The sequence below is a fragment of the Solanum tuberosum genome, unplaced genomic scaffold (assembly GCF_000226075.1).
Source record: "Solanum tuberosum cultivar DM 1-3 516 R44 unplaced genomic scaffold, SolTub_3.0 scf00385, whole genome shotgun sequence".
Taxonomy (NCBI): Eukaryota; Viridiplantae; Streptophyta; class Magnoliopsida; order Solanales; family Solanaceae; genus Solanum; species Solanum tuberosum.
In genome coordinates, this window is record NW_006239315.1 from 288,932 (window position 1) to 308,211 (window position 19,280).

Here is a 19,280-nt window from a genome sequence, read left to right on the forward strand (position 1 = left end):
ACTCCAACAATTACAGATCAGCAACACACGAGATCAAGTTCACCAATCACAAGTTCCACAAAAAGGCACTCACAGTTCACAAATGATATAGATGTGTAATGCAATGTCAAGTATAGTGATGCATGTCTGACCTAACGATACACACCCGCTGTCTATCAGTCCGGGACCCATGGAGGACATAATTGTCCATGCATCTGTCACAGCGTGCGACATGACCCTCAATAATAAAATCATCGCGGCGTGCGACACATCTCTCAATAATAGAATCCGCCGCGACGTGCGACACATCCCTCAAATCATAATAGTGGTCGCGACGCGCGACTCGTCCCTTGAAATGGTACATCCTCTTTAATTTCTTATTCTTCCTCAATTCACATTACACTTGTCACAACCAGTGGTGGATCCAGGATTTTCATTAAGGGGGTTCTAAAAAAAAGAGCAGTGCTTAAGATTTGAGGTTTGAACCCCTCAACCACTAAACCAACCTCTAATCTTATATTCAGGAGGTTCATAATCAATATATAAACATAAAAATTCTTTAAAATACCTTAAATATACAACATAATTTTTTGCCGAGGGGGTTCACTCTAGGTCCGCCCCTGGTCACAACCATGTCTCAGAACCAATACAAATAACATGTTCACACAAATAATGAAGAGATGATCATTTCCATAACAATGCATAGTTCAGAACAACACAATCGTGATACAACATCAACAATGAATCAATAAGCCTTTCAAATCTCTCAACACATCACACACCAATAGTTAACCACATTGCCTTTAATTACCTTTGTTTCATCATTAGAATGCATGATTCAATATGGATAAGTCAATCCATCACCAAGTCCCATTACTCCCCAACACGTACCACAAAGAAATACATGATTTTATATACTTAAAAAGGGTTGAGAAATCCACTTGTCTCAAATTGTCGAACAATCACTCCGGGACTTGAGTCTTCCCCTTTCTTTGGACTTCCAAATAAAAGAAATCTATTCAACTAAGTAATCGCAATAAGATTTTGAAACTAACAACACCCATATTACTATATGTCTAACCTAGACCCATAAAAACTCATCTAAATCTATAATCAAGTTCTTAATCTTGATGTCAATTAATATGTCAACTCTCATGTTTTCCAAATTTCAAGCCTAATATTAAGTTTCAATTTCTCCAACATCATAAATCTAAAATATTTATATAATACAATACACATAATATTTAATTAGATCTGTCAACCTATCATAACTTTAATATAATGTGGTGCTGTATTTTAAATTACAACCACACAAAGAATGAAAGGTAAACTATGTGTCGAGCAGCCAACTTGTACGTCTACTAATTAACTATCACTATTCCTCATTTAAATTTCCTAAAGATCTCTCACTGTCCAATGATTACCACTAAATCATTATTCAATGGCAATAAATTTAAAAGTGATAGAAAATAAATGGCAATCACAATAAAATAAGAAGAAACATAACTTTATTGATAAATATTACAGGTACAATTCTATTCCTCTCTTGATTCTACTCTCCTAAGATTTATCCATAATTCGAGGGCCGTTAGTGACGTAGTTCTCGAACTAGGATGATTTAGATTTGACATCTATATGAGTATTCCATGACTTTTGTGGAATATTCGAGATCCTTATCTTTAAAAATACCCAAGAGTTCATGGGATATTTTGAGATGTGTTTTAAGGGAATTTAGTATCCTTTATATAGACATAAACTATGATTTAACCAAGAATTCTAATTGAAAATGAACACACCTTCTAGAGTCCCAATCGAATTGAACACGTCTTGTAGAGTCCACAAAATTTCAATGTCTACAAATGCCCCCTGCTTCAAGGCTTGTCGGAGTGTAGACTCGATGAAACTCAAAGACGAGGCTTGAAGTACTCACTCTTCTATCTTTGCAACTTCTGATTTTCAGACTTGATTTAGGAGAGAAGAGATGAAGGGCAGATTTGGTTCCACTGGGCGTGCCAATTTGTTTGCAACAAATTTTAAATATATAGAAAATAAATAAACCACAAAAATAAAATCTGAAGAAACATAATTTTATTCATCAAGATAGCGGGTACAATTTTGTTCCTCCCTTGATTCTAAACTCCTAAGATTTATCTAAGATTCGACGGCAATTAGTGACGTAGTTCTCAAACTAGGATGATTTAGATTTGATCTCTATATGAGTATTCCATGACTTTTGTGGAATATTCGAGATTCTAATCTTTAAAAATACCCAGGAGTTTATGGGATATTTTGAGATGCCTTTTAAGGGAATTTAGTACCCTTTATATAGCCATAAACTATGGTATAGGATTGAGTAGCCTCCAAGAGTTCTAATTGAAACTGAACACATCTTCTAGAGTTCCAATTCGAATTGAACACGTCTCGTAGAGTCTGCAAAATTTCAATGTCTACACCCACTTTCCTTGATTATTTTTCACAGCCAATATAATATTAATCAAACAATATAACTGCTCATTAATTAGAAAAGAGATGAACAAATTGCATCAATTATTAAGTTATAGTCATTACCTGGACGAAGTGCATTTGTGTGATGGCGGTGAGTATTCTTCCTTCTAAAATTATGTACTAAATGTGACAAATCCTAGTAATTTATTTAATAAATATGAGGCTAGTGGTATAGAATATTAAATAAATTATTGGCTTAGTCAATTAGTTATTAACTAAATTAATTATCTAAATTTACTTGTTAATTAACTACCTATAATTAAAAGAATAGTTCCAAAATTCTCAAACCAACTTCACCGACTAATCCAGAATGACTCGGGGCAACTATCATGAGGGGTGGAATGGTAATTTTACAAAAAAAAAAATCTAAAAAAAGACATTTCGGATCATTACAAATATTAATGTACTAAATTTTGATGTTGGAAATAAATCTAGAGTAAATTATAATGCTATTATTCTACATTTTAAAATTATGAAAATTTCGAAGACAAATGTAAGCATAGTGGATATACTTTTAAAATATTCAAAAGTTACTTAGTTTTGGAGGCGAAAAGCCTTAAATTGTGATACAACCAAATTTAAAGCTTATATAAAGTATGGCTGTAATTTGTAAGCGTTAATTTTCAAAACACAAAAACTTCTAAAATGTATATGTAACACATCTAACTATGTAGGTAGGAAAATTTTTATTTTGCATCCAAGTAGTACTTATGTCATAATTAATTACTCATAAAGTAACAATGAGTACTATCGTAAAGAAATTTCAATATGTTTCATTATCACCTCTAGAGCATTACTAGATCTGTCGGGTATTTAAATCACATCCAAGACCTACAATGTGTAATGCCCAAGATCATGATTCAACTGCAATATGATTCATTTTTGATACATTTGATGCATTTTTAGTTTAAAATTACATGATTTAATTTCTTTTTTTTTATTAAATTTCACGTCAAATCAAACTAATATAAATAAATTGTAACTCAAAGTGTATCATTTATGAACCTTTCATAAACTATATAGTATATGTTTGGCGCCCGGTGGCAAAGTGTCATCTTGTATGAGAAAATTCAAAATCTATATATATATATATATATATAGGGCATAATACATAAATGTGCCCTTTAACTTGACCTCATTTCACATTTATGTCCTTCAACTTTAAGTGTGCACAAATAGACACGTTAACTTGTAAAAAGTTGAACAAGTAGACCTATGAGTCCTACGTGGCATAATACACATATATAGGACATCATATAAGATGAAAATTGTCATGTAAAATGTCACGTACGACATGCGTGTCTATTTGTTTAATTTTATACAAGTTTAAGTGACTATTTGTGCGCATTCAAAGTTGGAGGATATAAATATGAGCTGTGATCAAGTTAAAGAACATATTTATGTATTATGCCTATATATATACACACACACACATATATATATATATATATATATGTATATAAATAAATAAATAAATAAAACTATCTTATGTATAAACTATAATTTTTTTAATGAGAAGATTCAGATGAACACCCTTCCGACCTCTAAATCCACCCCTAGTGTTTTGTATGGAGTTTAAGAATTTTCTTGCTCTCACAACATGTGTTAAATTGAAGTGGTGGGAATCAGAGCCATGAAGGCAAGGGTGTAGTATAGTAGAAGAAGAAAAGGATGTGAAAATGCATAAAACCAAAAGCAAATTGAGTAGAAAACAACTACTCCTATGATGAGTGTTGTAACCCATCGGTGGCCCTCTAAACTTGGCACGAAGTTTCACTTAGGCACTTCAAGTGGGCGATATTCATTTTAGACACCTCATGTAGGATCTTGCTGTGTCATTTTGACACTTTTTGCTGACTAAGCACAGTACGTGTGCTACACGAATTTTGAGCACGTCAGAGAATTTTTTTGTAAATATTCTGAATTTTTTTGTAAATATTTTCTTCTCCTTCTTCTTCCTTGCTTTCTCCCTTCCATCTTCCCCACCTTCTACCATCCTCCATCACCACACAACTTTTTTAAGAAAGTCTATAATATTTTACTAGGTTACACTCTTTGATTCTTCCATCTTCTTTGAAAATCGAATTTGCATCTTGATTCATATTTTTAAAAAAATCGATTTCAAGGGAACAAAAAAAGAAATCAACTGCTTTCAAATGGAAAAACTGATTATTCTTACCTTCTCCATTGAAAATTAAATTGATTTCAAGGAATAAAAAAGAAATAAAGAACAACCTCCAATAGAAAAAAAAAGAAATTTATTTTACATATCCTTCATTGTAAATCCCAATCGTAGTAGCACAAGAAATCATCTTCTTTTAAATGTCATAATAAAAACTTTTCGATTTGGTATGATTTCCCTTATTCTCCAAAACGTATTTTACTTTGTAAACTAACCTATGTTCTTGCCTTTTTGATGGAGAAGATCATCTAGGAAGCGCAAGAAGAAGAAGAAAAGAGGTGGGGGCATGGGGTTTGTTTCCTCATGATCTTTTTTTAAAAAAAAATGAAAAAAGACTTATTATCTCATTTGTTGTAGACCTGTTCAACCTTATAGCTAGGTTGTATGTGATGCTTTACTAAATGGGGAAGTAAATTAAATTATTGGTATATTTTGAGCGTTTTGGTGTGATGTTTAGAATATCTTCAAAGTTTTAGAGTACAAGTTGTGTGAATATGAAAAAAAAATTCTAGTAAAAAGTACTTTCCTCTTCAATATTTCTTACCTAGCGAATTTGAATTAATCAAGATATCAATGCATGTGTATCGATAGTTTAACACCAAATGAGAAACAAAAAAAATACAATTATATAGATAGGTGATATAAAAATCTAAACCTAGCTTGCAAAATAAAATAAAACAATCGTCCAAAAAAAAGTCCAATTTTTTTTGTTTTGATTTATTATTTTGACATTAGATTGTTGTTTCCTTATTTCAATCTAAATTCGAAATTTGAAGTGATTTGAAATTGTAAAAGAGAAGTTATCATTGAAAGGTTTTTGAACTTTTGAAACTTTTCAAATTTTGAAAGTGTGTCCGAAGAAAATCGGAAAGGGCAAAGGCACATGTATTTTAACAACTTATTTTCACATGCGCCACGTATACTTTCTTTATGAAAAAGATAGCTCTTCACTTCATATAAGTTCTACTTCTAATAATAAAAAAAATTGTAACTTCTATATGATTACATGAAAAGTTGATTATATATTATACGTATGTACAACAAAAAAAATTAAGTTTATCTTTAATCTTGAGTAGATATACAACAATATCAATTATTTACTAAATTTACAACAATATCACTTACATATGAATGTCGTGATTTATAGTTGCACAAGCGCGAGCCACTTCACCAGTTATTATCATTCCTTTTCAATATATTTCCTCAAACAAGTGTGAATGCTATTCAATAATAGAAATGTGTGGGGATTCCACAAAGGCACCAATCTAATTCAATCTTTAATATATAAAGGGAAAAATGACAAATATACATCAGAACTATCGTAAATAGTATGTAGATACCTTCCGCCATACTTTTGGGACATTGGTGCTCATGTCGTCCAAAGATTAGAGCATATATACTCTTTATACTAACGGACATACACGTGTCATAATCTTACCCATCGACCCGACATTTATTAAATATCAGATCGACGGATAAGATTGCACCACGTGTCCCTATTTAGTCTTCTGTTAGAGTGAAGGGCATATATGCTCGAGTTTTTGGACGGCAGGGGCACCAATGTCCCAAAAGTATGACGGAGGGTATCTGCATACCATTTATGACAATATATAAAACTACCTTCTTTGTCTACTTTTACTTCTCTACTATACTATTTTGGAATGTTCAACAATACTTGTCCAGTTTATAAAATCAATGAATTAATAATTTATCGTTTTGTGACTACTTTATCCTTGCTATTAAATACTGTTCATTTTTAAATGTTTAGATGACTTATATTTAATAAGGATGATTTGATAAAATGACCCTATCATTTACTGCTTCTTAATACCTTAATCAAGTCAATAGTGGACAACTATTTTTGGACAGACGCAAAGGCAGTATAACATAAACAAAGAAGTAAACTTGAAATGGCCAAATTTATTCAGAAATCATAAACAACACTTAACATACAAATGTTATATCCTTATTCTTATTTTCCTCTTCATCCATTGTATCACTAAGTGTTCTTCCCTTAGTTTCTGGCAAATACACAACAAAACAACCACATGTAGCTATGCTTAATCCAAACACACCAGAAGAAAGCCACTTGTTGTTCCTACCAATCGCGATTAGCATTGGACTTAAGGCTCCTCCGAGAACCATAGCTTGTCTCACCATTGCCACTGCTGAGTTCCTCACACATGTTGGGAAAAGTTCCAATGTGTAGATCAATAGAATGCTCAACGTTGTACACGCGCTAAAATATGAAATCAATTCAACACCTATTTGGATTCCTTCAAATCTTCCTCCATCAATTATAACACAACCTATGCTAAAAATTCCACTTAGCATAGCAAATACTAATAGTGAACATTTTCTACTAAGCTTCCCTATAAACAAGAGAATCAAAATAGAAGATGGCAATTCAGATAACGCGTTTATTGTAATGCTTATGTAGAGATTGAAATTTAAACATCCAACACTTAATGGCATACCACAATAAGTCATGCCAATACCAAATCCAACACACATTACTGACACTAATCGACGAAATGACCAATTTCTCTCCATTATCATCTTTATAGCTGAATATAAATCGATCGTGTTGTTGTTGTTGTTGTTGTTGTTGAGTACTTCTTGATTTTCTAATTCCATGAATGATCCGAAAAAGCTCAAGGTTAAACTACTTCTTGTTGCTGGAGGTGCAATGCTTTTCAAAGTTTGGACAAATCCTTCTTTGTTCCCTTTGATATAAAGCCATCTTGGAGATTCATTAACTACAAAATGCACTAAGAATGCATATAAAAGTGTAGGTAAAGAAGTTGAAAGATAAAGAATTCGCCATGAAGATCCTCTGTTTATATAAGCCAAAGTTGGTAAAGAAAGAAACCCTGTTGTGAAACAGAGGAAACCAATGACTCCAACTTGGCCACGCCAACGCCTTCCCACGAGCTCTGTGGACAAGACAAGCGCGCAAGTTCCTATTGTAGCTCTTCCACATCCAGAAAGAAACCTTAAGAATGAATACATCCATATATTGGTTGAATAAGCAGTGATTACTCCAGTAATAGACATGACAAAATCAGACTGTTTTTTCGACCTAGCGAGGAGTCATCTAAGGTTGATAGAAGGAAACCTCCTGCAAGCAAAAGGCGCACCCCAAGTATTAGGAGTGAATCAATATGCCAAAAAAAAACAATCATCATAAGTAGTAAGAATGAATTTCTATAAAATGTGAATCTAAAAACAAGTCATATCCTTTAAGGGTAAAATTGGAATACAAAATTTTTCCAAATATAGAAGTGATGTCATTCTTCTTACGACTAACAGAAGTAGTAAATATTTAACTTGTTGTCAAATCACTAAACTCGTTAAATTCAAATCATGAATCTGTATACCTATAAGACATCCCATGAAGAAGGAAGATGCTGGGAGGCCAGGGACGATCGATCCACCACATTGTAAAGCCCACTCTGAAACAACTGAAATTTGGGCAGGTAAATCCCATGCCCATGTACCGTTAGGGAGAGTACAAAAGTTGTTGTCAATGAATGAAGAAGAGTTATTACATGATATGCAATGCCACGAAGGTTGTGCGTCAGTGAAAACACTAATAAAAGTTTGTTGAGCATCAAAGAACCAAGCAAGAGAGACAAAAATGGCTTGTAAAAATTGTGCCCATCCAAATTCACCTATGCAACTTTCTATTGTTTCATCAAGAGATGATCCTGCTTTTCTCTTTAACTTTCCATTACTTAGGAATGGTTCTGTTTGGTTACCCATTTTGTTATTTGTTTAATATGTATCTAATTGATGAAAGTATATGAAAAAGTATGTGTGGGAATGCCTGTGTATATATATGGAAAAAGATTTAAGGAATTTTTTGTGACGACCCACCACATCATCATCATCATGTCATATAAGCGCCACATAAGTATCACATAGTCCTTCATGGAATATTTTAGAGATATGTGGAGTATTTCCTTGGAAGACCTTACAATTTCATAGATTTACATGAAAAGTCCTTAGAACATTCAAGATATGTAAAGTATTCTAGTATGAGGCTTATTTGTAAATATGTACGGATTTGCTTAACAATTTTATTTACATAGTAACCCCTAAGTAAGTAGCATAAATTGAGGGGCATTCATTTGTAAATCCGTTTGTAAATTCATCAAGCAAAAATCAAAGTTCTCTACAATACATCTTTCCTAGCAATCCTCGTGTTCTGTCTTTCATAATCTCTTAGTGATTCTTAGAGTTTTAGGCTGACTTGGCATAGCAAGATCTCGAACAAGGGGTGTAAGAACGCGAGCAGTTTGTAAGTGTCACAGGTGTGCTTAGCAAAAGACTAAGGTCGTGACATTTTGTTTGGTAGGATTTGGTAGCTTTTGTTTAAACAGGATATTTATGTTTAGAAATTCATTTAAAATATGGATATACTCACTTTGTCCCGTCATAGTTAGATTTCGAGAGTTAATTTCTTAATTTTCATTGTGAATTCTTATATAGATTTTTTAAGTTTTTAAAAATAAAATTTACATATTTGAAACTATGTAAAATATTCTATAAACACACAATAAAAAAATATTTAAATGACATGTAAAAACATGGTCATTTAACTCTTAAAATTCAAATACCGCCACATAAATTTAAAGTAGAATATAAATTAAGACAAAAAAAAAGTATTGAAAACTTAGACTAAGATAGAGATGCAAGTTGTACACTAGACTGAGTTGGAAATGAGGCATGACTAAGATCCACGAGTTTGGACTTAAGTAAATTAGAATATATTTAATGAATTGTTTATTTTGAATACTCAAACTTAGATAAATGATCTTATATCTTTATCCATGTGAATTAAGAGGACCTATCTTATTGGTGAAGTTGAATTCTTTGATGGATCCTTCCATTTTTTCTTCTTCTTGAGAAGAAACTTAAATGACTAACAAATTTATCATGAGTATTTTCACTTTATTGATTTAACATAAATGGATCTTATGAATTATATTAATCAGTATCATTACCACTTACTAAGTATATAATGACAAGTTGAATGTGAAGAATTAAAACAAACAAATCCCAAGCATTATTGAATAGCCTTTTCCCTTTTTTTTTTGGCTTAAGTCATAGGCGGCCCCTTAAAGTTATCCGCATAGTTCACTTAGACACCTCAATCAAGACTTGTACCAATTGAACACTTGAATTGTTCAAAACATATACCCATTAAACACAAAATGCTTATGTGGCAAGATAAGTGTAATTCACTGTCCTTGAGCGCGTGAATAGATCCCAATATTATTATTTTTAATTTTTTAAAGTTAATTTTGTAATTTTTTGAAACCTGGATATATTAACTAAATAACTAAAATTAATAATAACTTAGATCAACAATAATCTCTTAATAAAAAAAAGGAAAACAAACCCCATACCCCTTCATCGTCTTCTTCAGAGCACTCGTCTTCTTCGGTCAATTTAGAAGATCTCTTACACTTTGTTTTGGTTCCACATTTTTTTCTTCATTTTTTTGTTTAAAAGAGAAATTGAATTCTTACCAGCCAAATTCCTAAGCCACCATCCCCCGCCACACCCTTCCCCATATACTCCTTCTTTCTTTCTAGCATTATTCCGCCATTCTCAATATCATCGTCATTATCTTGGAGTTGTAGAAGAGAATTTCATCAAAAAAATAATAATCAAATTGTGTCAAAAATAATTCTGGTGAAACACCATTTTTTCCGGCAAGACTAATACGAATCTGAAATTATTTCTTAAAATTGTTAAAGAATTCAAAGCCTAAAGAACTCACAACGTAGAGGAATTAAAGAAATATGTGAATCTGAATTGACGTTTGAAAAAAAAGTGAGATTTGGAGAAATGGCACAACAATGCTGATGGGTTTTAGAATAAAGGAGAGGGGCCAGGTGTATGGGTGGGAAAAAAAGTCCTTGTGTGAATTGAGAGAGAAAAAGTGGAGTTACGATTATTAACGGAGTGTTTGTGGTTTTAGCCGGCGACAACTCTATGTGTATGGAGGTGATGTGGTTGGGTGAGTGCTATGACAAAGAAGAAATGGGGAAGAAAGGTTCTTTTTCTTCTTTTTTTTGGGCAAAAATGGTAGTTTTATTTTATTTTTCTTTCTAATTTATTTTTTTAATTGTTATTATGGATCAATGTCACATGTCTTTTTTTTATTGGTTATTGTGCCACATCATTCGCGAGTGTATGTCAATCACTCTCTATTTTTAATTGATTGTCAGAAAATATTCAATAGGTATATATTTTAACTAATGAAGATGTTCAATTGGAACAAGCCTTAGATAAGGTGTCTAACTGAATTATACGGACAACTTTAAGGGGATGGGGATGACTTAAGCCTTTTTTTTTTTCTTCTTTTCCTTTTTCATGACTAGCATGCATACACATGAATGCAAAAGTTCTGCTATGAAATTTTTTTCAAAAAAATTATATTATATGTTTAAAACAATGTTTTTTTTGTTACACGTAAGAATGACTTTTTGGTAAATTTTTGAGATATCAACAAAAACATATTCAATAAAATTTCTCACAAGTGAGGTTTGAGGAACGTAAAGTGTATAGTAACTTTATACCTATCTTGTGGAGTTGTTTCCTGGTTGATACATGATTACCAAATATTCTTTCAATTATTTCTGATTAATTAATTATGGGCAAACAACACAAATATCACTAGTTTAGGATCTATTTACGTGTCTTCCAGTGTATTTTTGAAATTATCATTCATGTCAGATTTTGGTCTCCAGATAAATGTATTTGGCGCATCCAGATACATGTATTTATCTGGCGCATCTATATACGTGTATCTTGGATATATAAGGTCAAAATTATGTGTAATTTATTCCATATACACTATATTCAAGCATGATTCACATGTACCTAGATATATTGACTCTCTTGCCCACCTCTGTCCTTTCTCGCTCGCCTCTGTCCTTATGTGCTAGTTTTTGCCCAGAGGGTTTGAAATAAAATGAATTAACATATTCAAGCACAAACTCGCCGGAATTTCAGAATATTTTTGGTAGCAAAAATACATGTATATCTAAGTGTATCTAATATAAAATTATTAAATAGTGAGACACTATATAATTATTTCAAACTATATGAAGAATTAGTAAATATGATAGAAATATTTGTATAATTAAGTAGTGAAATTACATGGTTAAACAAACATATACTAGTTAATTAATCACCATAGCTATAGTTTTAGTTAATTACCACTCGCGACCAACATTCAGTGACAATTACATGGGCTGAGGTCTCGAGTTTGTATATTTCGCACATTTGTATAATTCAGAATTTATATAATATAATTTGTATAACTTTTGTATAATATAGTTTTGTATAACTGTTTAAAATTCAGATGTTTGTGTTTGTATAAATTCGTTATTTCGAGTTTATGCAAAAATAACTCAATTATACAAACGTACCCGTGAATTATATAACAAAATAACTTAAACTGTAGCTATATTCCGTAAATATGCAAATTATAGTTATGGAGCATTTTCCTCTTTTTTCATTAATTAAAGAGAGGCCATGCCAGGCCTTCCAAGCAGATACAAAATGGGCCTGGACTAAGTAATGGCCCAGTTTTACCAATGAGAGTTTTGAGGATTATTGAACAAAAAGGGAATGGCAGAATCCATTTTCTGGAGAATTGGCTACTGCAAATCAATCAAATAAGTATAAAGGGTAAAACAACGAGAGAGAGAAGAAAAAGGGAACGAAGGAAGATGAGTTTGAGGTGGTTAGAAGCTGTTCTTCCACTAGGAATCATAGCTGGTTTTCTTTGCGTTATGGGTAATGCTCAGTATTTCATCCACAAAGCTGCTCATGGCAGGGTAATCCCCTTTTTACCCAGATCCAAGATTTGATCTTTTTCCCTTTTGGGTATTTGCTATCATTCTTTTTCCGGCAGATTTTGACACCCAATTCGTTTTCTTGGGTCATTGTTTGCAGCCGAAGCACATTGGGAATGACATGTGGGATGTAGCAATGGAAAGGAGGGACAAGAAAATGATGGAGATGCTTGCTTCTCCTTCTTCTTCTTCGTCTTAGGCGTTGTATGGTAATTTAATCAGCTGCCCTTTTAATATTATCATTTTGTTTTTATGCTAATGAGGGAGATTTATTCTTGTCTGCTGGGCAATTAAGATTTAGGGTTACTAGTCTGTTCTGTTAATTGTTGTCAAATTTGCTTAATTTGGATTAAATTCTAATAAAGTGTGACCTTTGATGATGAAATTTCGTGCTTGAGCTTGATTATGAGCTTGTATACTTATCCAATCTAAGAGTCTAACCAGTGTTGTCCCTACTAGCTCATGCTGCATCTCGATTGTTTACCGGCTACCCCCATCGTATGTACCAGGTAAATCTGCCTGGATGGGAAAAAAATCAATCACCTAGCGGTTTCAACCTTGGTAGGATTTTAACCTTGATCTCTTGTGGTTGTCATCTCATTCATTGATCATTGGATCAGGCCCTTGGATGCTTTTAAATAGACCTGCCATTCCTCCAACCTACCAAAGTTAATGAAACACAGAATTTGCTGAGGGAAAATAATACCAATAACTTTCCTTAATTGTGCTTTATCTTTGGCCAATTGAGCTTTTGCGATCCAGCTGTTGCTAATGGCGGCCAGTATGTGTCATGGTAAAGTGGTAGACAGTCATGTAACTCTTAAAATGTTTTGGTTTATCAGACAACTGATTGCTAATAATTTGATGACTAATTAATCATAACGTAAATAAGCAACTTTTATAAGAGTGGCATCCATAATTTTCATTTTTTTAAAAGAAGAGTGGTATCTATGATCACTGAGATTAGTACAATAAGAACAACATACCCAGTGAAATCCCACAATCACTGAGATTAGTAATCTAGGTAAAATAAGACAAGGTTGTATCTATAAATAAATACATAAACAATGGATGAGACATACTTTCACATTCTGATGCATTATCATTTTGAAATTCTGGCTAACTTTTGTATTCAGTAGCATCAGAGTTTTCAGGGGTCCTAGAGGAGAATTAAACCATACTTAACAGGCAGGTGGCACCATATAATTTTGAAGATGAATTAATCACTCGTTCTGTGGAAAAATGGCTATTAGACTTGTCTGTAAAGTGAGTAAAAGCTTTTCTATTTTATCTCACTAGAGATTCTCGACTAGATGAGGTCATTACTAGAGTGAAGAACTATTTTTTCCATTGCTATTCTCAACGATAAAACCTTTAGAAATTATGTTCAGTTGAGAAAAGGTGGTGACTTTCAAATATTGATAAGAGTATAAGAACAGTATTTGAAGGTTAGTGTGGTGGTATCCGAGCAAGTATAGCTTGTACCTAATCAATCAATTTTGGGCTTCAACAGTGTAGTATTAAAGCTTCACTTTATTTCCATTGTGGTTTAAAAGTTTTTTTTTTTTTTGAAATTGCTAACTTTGTATTATATCACAAAAGTACATGGGTTGTACTCAAACCTTATATACAAATGCACCCAGACACTCCTACAAGTTTCAACTTAAAGATTGGTGCTTCTTTAGCTTCAGTTTGAGAAGCAATAGTTTCCACATTATTAGTAGAAACATTGTGTAGGTAAATCATAACTTCTATTCCCATGTGATTACTGCATAACCCTTAATCCATTAGATATATCAACTATAAAAATGATTTTTTCTTGAAGTCTATAGCTTGCCATTTAGAATGATGGTTTTCTTAACAGTTCTTTGTCTTTCTTCTTTCTTATGATCAATGGATGCCCCAAAGCTGGTTTAAAGAATCTAGATGGTTGACACCCTCTCCATGTGTTTTAACCTAAGCAATGAATGTTTTGGCTGGGCCTCTCATGAATGACGAAGACAGATTTGTTGGGTGGTGGATTTGGAGGATGAAATGCCTATTTCTCACTAGCTCTATATGATACAGTCTGTTGCATATTTAGTGATATTCATTGAAAACCAGTTTAGGTTCTAGGCTATCTCCTAGAGTTCGGAACTAAAATGATCCTAGTGTTCGGAACTAAAATGATACAAATAACTAATTAAATCACGAAAATGGGATGTCGAAACTGTACTGGATATAACAGGATTTATCGAAGTTAAAAGCTGCGATATATAGCTCCAGCTGGACTATCCCTGCTAGCGAGCGTTAAATCCATAACAGAGCTATATATTGCAGTTTTTAATATACGCTCCTTTAAAACCCTCCTTCCCTGCTGGCAGTGGCTAGAAAATGGCCTAATACTCCCATATCTTGCCACTAAAACCGGTGTAAAGCTTCTCCAAGCTCCGTTCTCCAATTTTTCGAACAAAATTCACTAGAACAACAGAGATGCATAGCATATTGAACGTGTAGAACAAGATTTTGGGCTTGAAAACCGGAATGAGAATGGATTTTCTTCAAAAGAGATAATTTTAAATTTCATAAATAAACTTATTGATTATTGCTTCTCAAAGTGAGGCTAAAGAAGCTATAGACAGATGATCCAAAAGAGGAGCAATTGAAAAAAACACTAAAACATGCTTACTATTATGAAGTAATATCGATTATCAACTATAATCAATGAATCTTGTTCTGCACCTGCAGTATGCTATGGATCTTAGTCTTGGAAAAATTTGTTTGAAAAATGGGAGAATGGAAGTTTGGAGGAGTTAAATCATAATGGTGAGATATGGGAGCCATTTACTGGCCACTGACAGTCTGGATGGGACCATATATCACAGTTTTTAATTGCGATAAATCCAGTTATGTTCAGTTAACATCTATTCGTTGGTCAATATTGATGATAGGGATGGATGTGGCACTTACAATGCCATGATTCATTTTGGGGTTATATGGAGCTATCAGAACTTGATCGTTTTTTGTTATGCAAGTATTTTTTTTAGGATTTCCAAGGAATCTGGAAAATTCAGCAATTAAATGGTGAGTCATTCTGAAAATGTGTCAATAAAATTTGGAGAGATGGATCTCATATGTTGGTAATCAGTTAACATACAAGGAGTTTTAACCAAAATGAGAATAGTTGGATGCAAGTATCTTTATCAACTCTTGTAAGTTCAGTTCCTTGTAAACTCCGGCTTTCTGAAGAAACCTTGTAGTTAATATGACTTCTTACTGAATCATATTATTGTCTATGATTTATCGTGCAATCACACTGTTATCATATATTCTTTCATAATCTTACAAGCTATCACTTTGTACTTCTTCTTTTTTTTTTGACAAAGGTAACAGAAATCACTTTGTACTTCTATTTCTCAAGAATGGGTTGTAGACCCTGCAGTTCAGGCAAATGCCAGCTATTGACAAATTTCCCATTTTGTTGAACATAGAATCTGGAGGGGATTTGAGTATCATTTTTGAATCACTCTTTAGATTACCTTATTCAAAACGTAAGAGCGAGATGTTTATGTGGTTTAGTTCATGTTAGGTATTTCCCCATTATTTTCTGGACCATGGGGTTTTTCAAGCTCTATTTCTTTCCAAGTTGCTTCATCAATTTCAGAATTTTCTTCCAAGTACTGAGCTTCATTGGTATTATAATTATCCATAGGTATTTCGTTATTGTTCGAACTTGTGATTCCACTTAACTGATGATGAGCCCTTTGTAAATACAATGAGCTGACAGTCAATGTGTATTGACTTTTAAGTCCTGGCTGCCTTGCCCCATCACCGAAATATATGAGCCTGAACCCCTTTAATAATTGTCTCACAAACTATATTCTATTGTTCTACAAAGTGGTAGTTAGGCTGTTCTATAGGGCGGAGTGTTCATCAGTTTAGAACTCTCACATTCATAAGATGAAGGTGGGGGATATGAGGATGTTACGATGGATGTGTGGGTTTACTAGGAGAGATAGGATTACAAATGAGGATATCCGAGACAAGGTGGGAGTGACTTCAGTGGAAGACAAGATGCAGGAAGTGAGATTGAGATGGTTCGGGTATGTGATAAGATGTACGGATGCTCTAGTGCGGAGGTGTGAGAGGCTGGCTATGGATGGATTTAAAAGAGGTAGAAGTAGGCAGAAGAAGTATTGGAAAGAGGAGGACATGGCACAATTGCGACTTACTGTGGACATGATCTTAGATAGGATCTAAAGCTGTGGAGAATGCAAATTTGGGTACAAGGTTAGTAGGTAAGAGTGCGTCCATGCTAGCAGGTAGGAGTGCTTGGTGCCCTTACTAGTAGTTAGTGTTATGCTTGTAGTTTCTTGTTCTTTGATTTTTGTTGATATATGTTGTTTCATGTAGTTCGATTGTAATAATATTTGGTTGTAGTAATGTTCTGCTACTATCCGTTGTTCTGTCACTACCTAATGTGGTTTGTACTTTCATTACGTCTTTTTCTACTCTGTTTTTGTCATGAGCCGAGGGTCTATCGGAGCCCCTCCGCCTCACCTCTGAGGTATAGGTAAGGTCTGCATACACTCTACCCTCTCCAGACCTTACTCTATGGGAATACACTGGGTATGTTATTGTTGTAATTAACGGAATAGTTCATCAATTTTTAATCACTTGACTAAGGAAGCTTCTGAAAACAATTTATCCATAATGCACAAAAGAAACTATCGAAGACAAACTCTTCTTTATTTATCTGTTCTATTTCTAGGCATCATAACACTTGACTCTGAACATTGAACATTGCATTGGTTAAGATTGCAACTTTGTGTTGTGATTTATTCATGTGCATCAAACTTGTACTGATACTGTACATTGTCTTGTGGCCTTGCAGGAAGGAAACCTGCGTTTGGGAATAAAATGGTCTTTTGAGGCTCGAGATCATGTGCAAAGTACTTTAGAGTATCGTCGTTCTTCCTTCTCCTGTTGCTGGTTTTCCATAGCCTATGAGCTTTATAACAATGAGACATTTGTGAAATGCTTCTTTGTTGAATCTGGTGCAGTTATTGGTTTCTGTTTTAACTTTTGTGGAATTTTCAATTCATTGACTCTCTACTTGAAAAGAGACTGGAATTTCTCTCTATACCCACCGAAATCCTAGATATATTCCTAATAGAACAAGGGCTTTTGTTTTGTGGTAACAATAACGCTTCATGTGTGGGTTAAACGCATGTTACTACTGCCTTTATAGTTCAAATCCTACCGCAAAAATAATTCTTAAATGAACAATGAAAAGGTGAAAGTTAGATAGTAAATGGATGTATAACACATGCAAAAGAAAAAAAACCTTACTTTATTTTTTAAGAAGTTTTGTAAATAATATTAATGTACACAACATATTTTTTATATATATTTATTACTAATTATTATAATATGATATATACGTACAAAGCACTACAGTTAATTAGTAAGACAAATTGTGTAAAATTCCAGAGACTTCCAAATATTAAATCATATAATTAAAATAACATTTGTATATTTATAATATAATGTATAATTATTTGTAATATACAATGTAGAGCGTCTAATGAAAAAGTGTCGGCCACTCTCTCTGTCCATTCCTCCAACTACGCTATGCAACGGGGGACATTTTCGACATTTTGCTAGTTGCATCATCATTCATGTTTCTTTCCCTTTAATTTGTTTGTAGTATTATAACTTGACATAAAACTTAAAAAAATAAATAGATAAGATCTTTATATTTTGTTTTAAATTAATATTATGTAGAATGTATCAAAGCAAATTGTTTAATTTTATAATCTTAAATGTGTTACTTTTAAAGAGTTTAAATTATTATATTGTCATAAAAGGAATTTTTTTTAAAACAAACTAAAACAAAAGATGAGCAAATTTAAAGATACATATTACTTGATTCCTATATTAAATATCTTTTAATAAATAATTACTAATTTTAGCGATAATTTTTATTTATTACCATTTATAGCAATACTATGATAAATCTGCAATATGTATTAAAAATGAATTATGTATATAATATATATGTATTATAGCTGTTTTAAAATATATTTTGGGCTTGTTTGATAAGAAATTGACACATTATATTAAAATATGTGATAAATGTATTATCCATCAATAAAATTTGGATTATATGTATTTTATAAATTGTTCTCCATAATATGTGTTAAAACTGTATTATAAATATATTAAAAGTAAAAAAAAATGTTATTGCTATAAATGATAAATATTTTCTTAATTAAGTATATTTACGTAAGTTTTCCTTCATTTACTTGTCCAATATAGAAAATTAAGAGATTACCTTCTTTGTTCATTTTTATTTGTCGTTTTTAACCTAAGAAAAAAAAAAATTACATCAATTAATATAAATATAACAGTAGCCAATTTATATAAACATTTTTTTCCATAAAAGTGTAAAATTAAAAATGAAGGAATTAAGTACTATTTTAACCCTACAAAAAAGGGGACAGATCCCACCTCGATTTTATCTACCTCGTATCATAAAGGAGTAAAAAAATCTTAGCTTTTTTCATATGCAATAATTGAATCTACTTTTCTCCATTTCTTATTTTAAAATTAATTTTGGTAATGATTTTCTTTAATTCACACCACACATGACAGCGGATTCTTAGGTGACAATAGTCCAATTCATACACTATACAATTAGGGCTGATTTGGTTGGTGGTGGTGGGAATTATATGGTAGAATAATTAATTTTATTA

The 19,280-nt window shown here is 32.5% G+C and overlaps 2 protein-coding genes across 4 annotated transcripts; one reads left to right on the forward strand and one right to left on the reverse strand.

Annotated features, from left to right (window-relative positions):
• Positions 1-6,610: 6,610 nt before the first annotated feature.
• LOC102596614 (organic cation/carnitine transporter 3-like) lies at positions 6,611-8,431 on the reverse strand. Its single transcript, XM_015302927.1, is given in 3 exon segments — positions 6,611-7,713; positions 7,716-7,787; positions 8,047-8,431. Coding segments are annotated over 3 exon segments (1,560 nt in total).
• A 3,881-nt stretch (positions 8,432-12,312) lies between these two features.
• On the forward strand, positions 12,313-17,665 carry LOC102590063 (NADH dehydrogenase [ubiquinone] 1 alpha subcomplex subunit 1). 3 transcript variants are annotated; one of them, XM_015302934.1, is made up of 3 exons: positions 12,313-12,525; positions 12,644-12,752; positions 17,417-17,665. In XM_015302934.1, the coding sequence occupies exons 1-2, from the start codon at positions 12,418-12,420 to the stop codon at positions 12,740-12,742; spliced, it is 207 nt and encodes a 68-aa protein (XP_015158420.1). In that variant the 5' UTR covers positions 12,313-12,417; the 3' UTR covers positions 12,743-12,752; positions 17,417-17,665. The 3 variants fall into 3 exon arrangements, with proteins under 3 accessions (XP_015158420.1, XP_015158421.1, XP_006362334.1); XM_006362272.2 differs by having other exon boundaries at positions 12,315-12,525; positions 17,421-17,665; XM_015302935.1 differs by lacking the exon at positions 17,417-17,665 and having other exon boundaries at positions 12,314-12,525; positions 12,644-12,753.
• The last annotated feature ends 1,615 nt before the right edge of the window (positions 17,666-19,280 follow it).

Bases quoted from the DNA above. Each gene is read 5' to 3' on its own strand.
- LOC102590063 (XM_015302934.1), top strand. From the start codon at position 12,418: ATGAGTTTGAGGTGGTTAGAAGCTGTTCTTCCACTAGGAATCATAGCT. The intron at 12,526-12,643 runs GTAATCCCCTTT...CATTGTTTGCAG, and splicing joins ACAAAGCTGCTCATGGCAGG to CCGAAGCACATTGGGAATGA.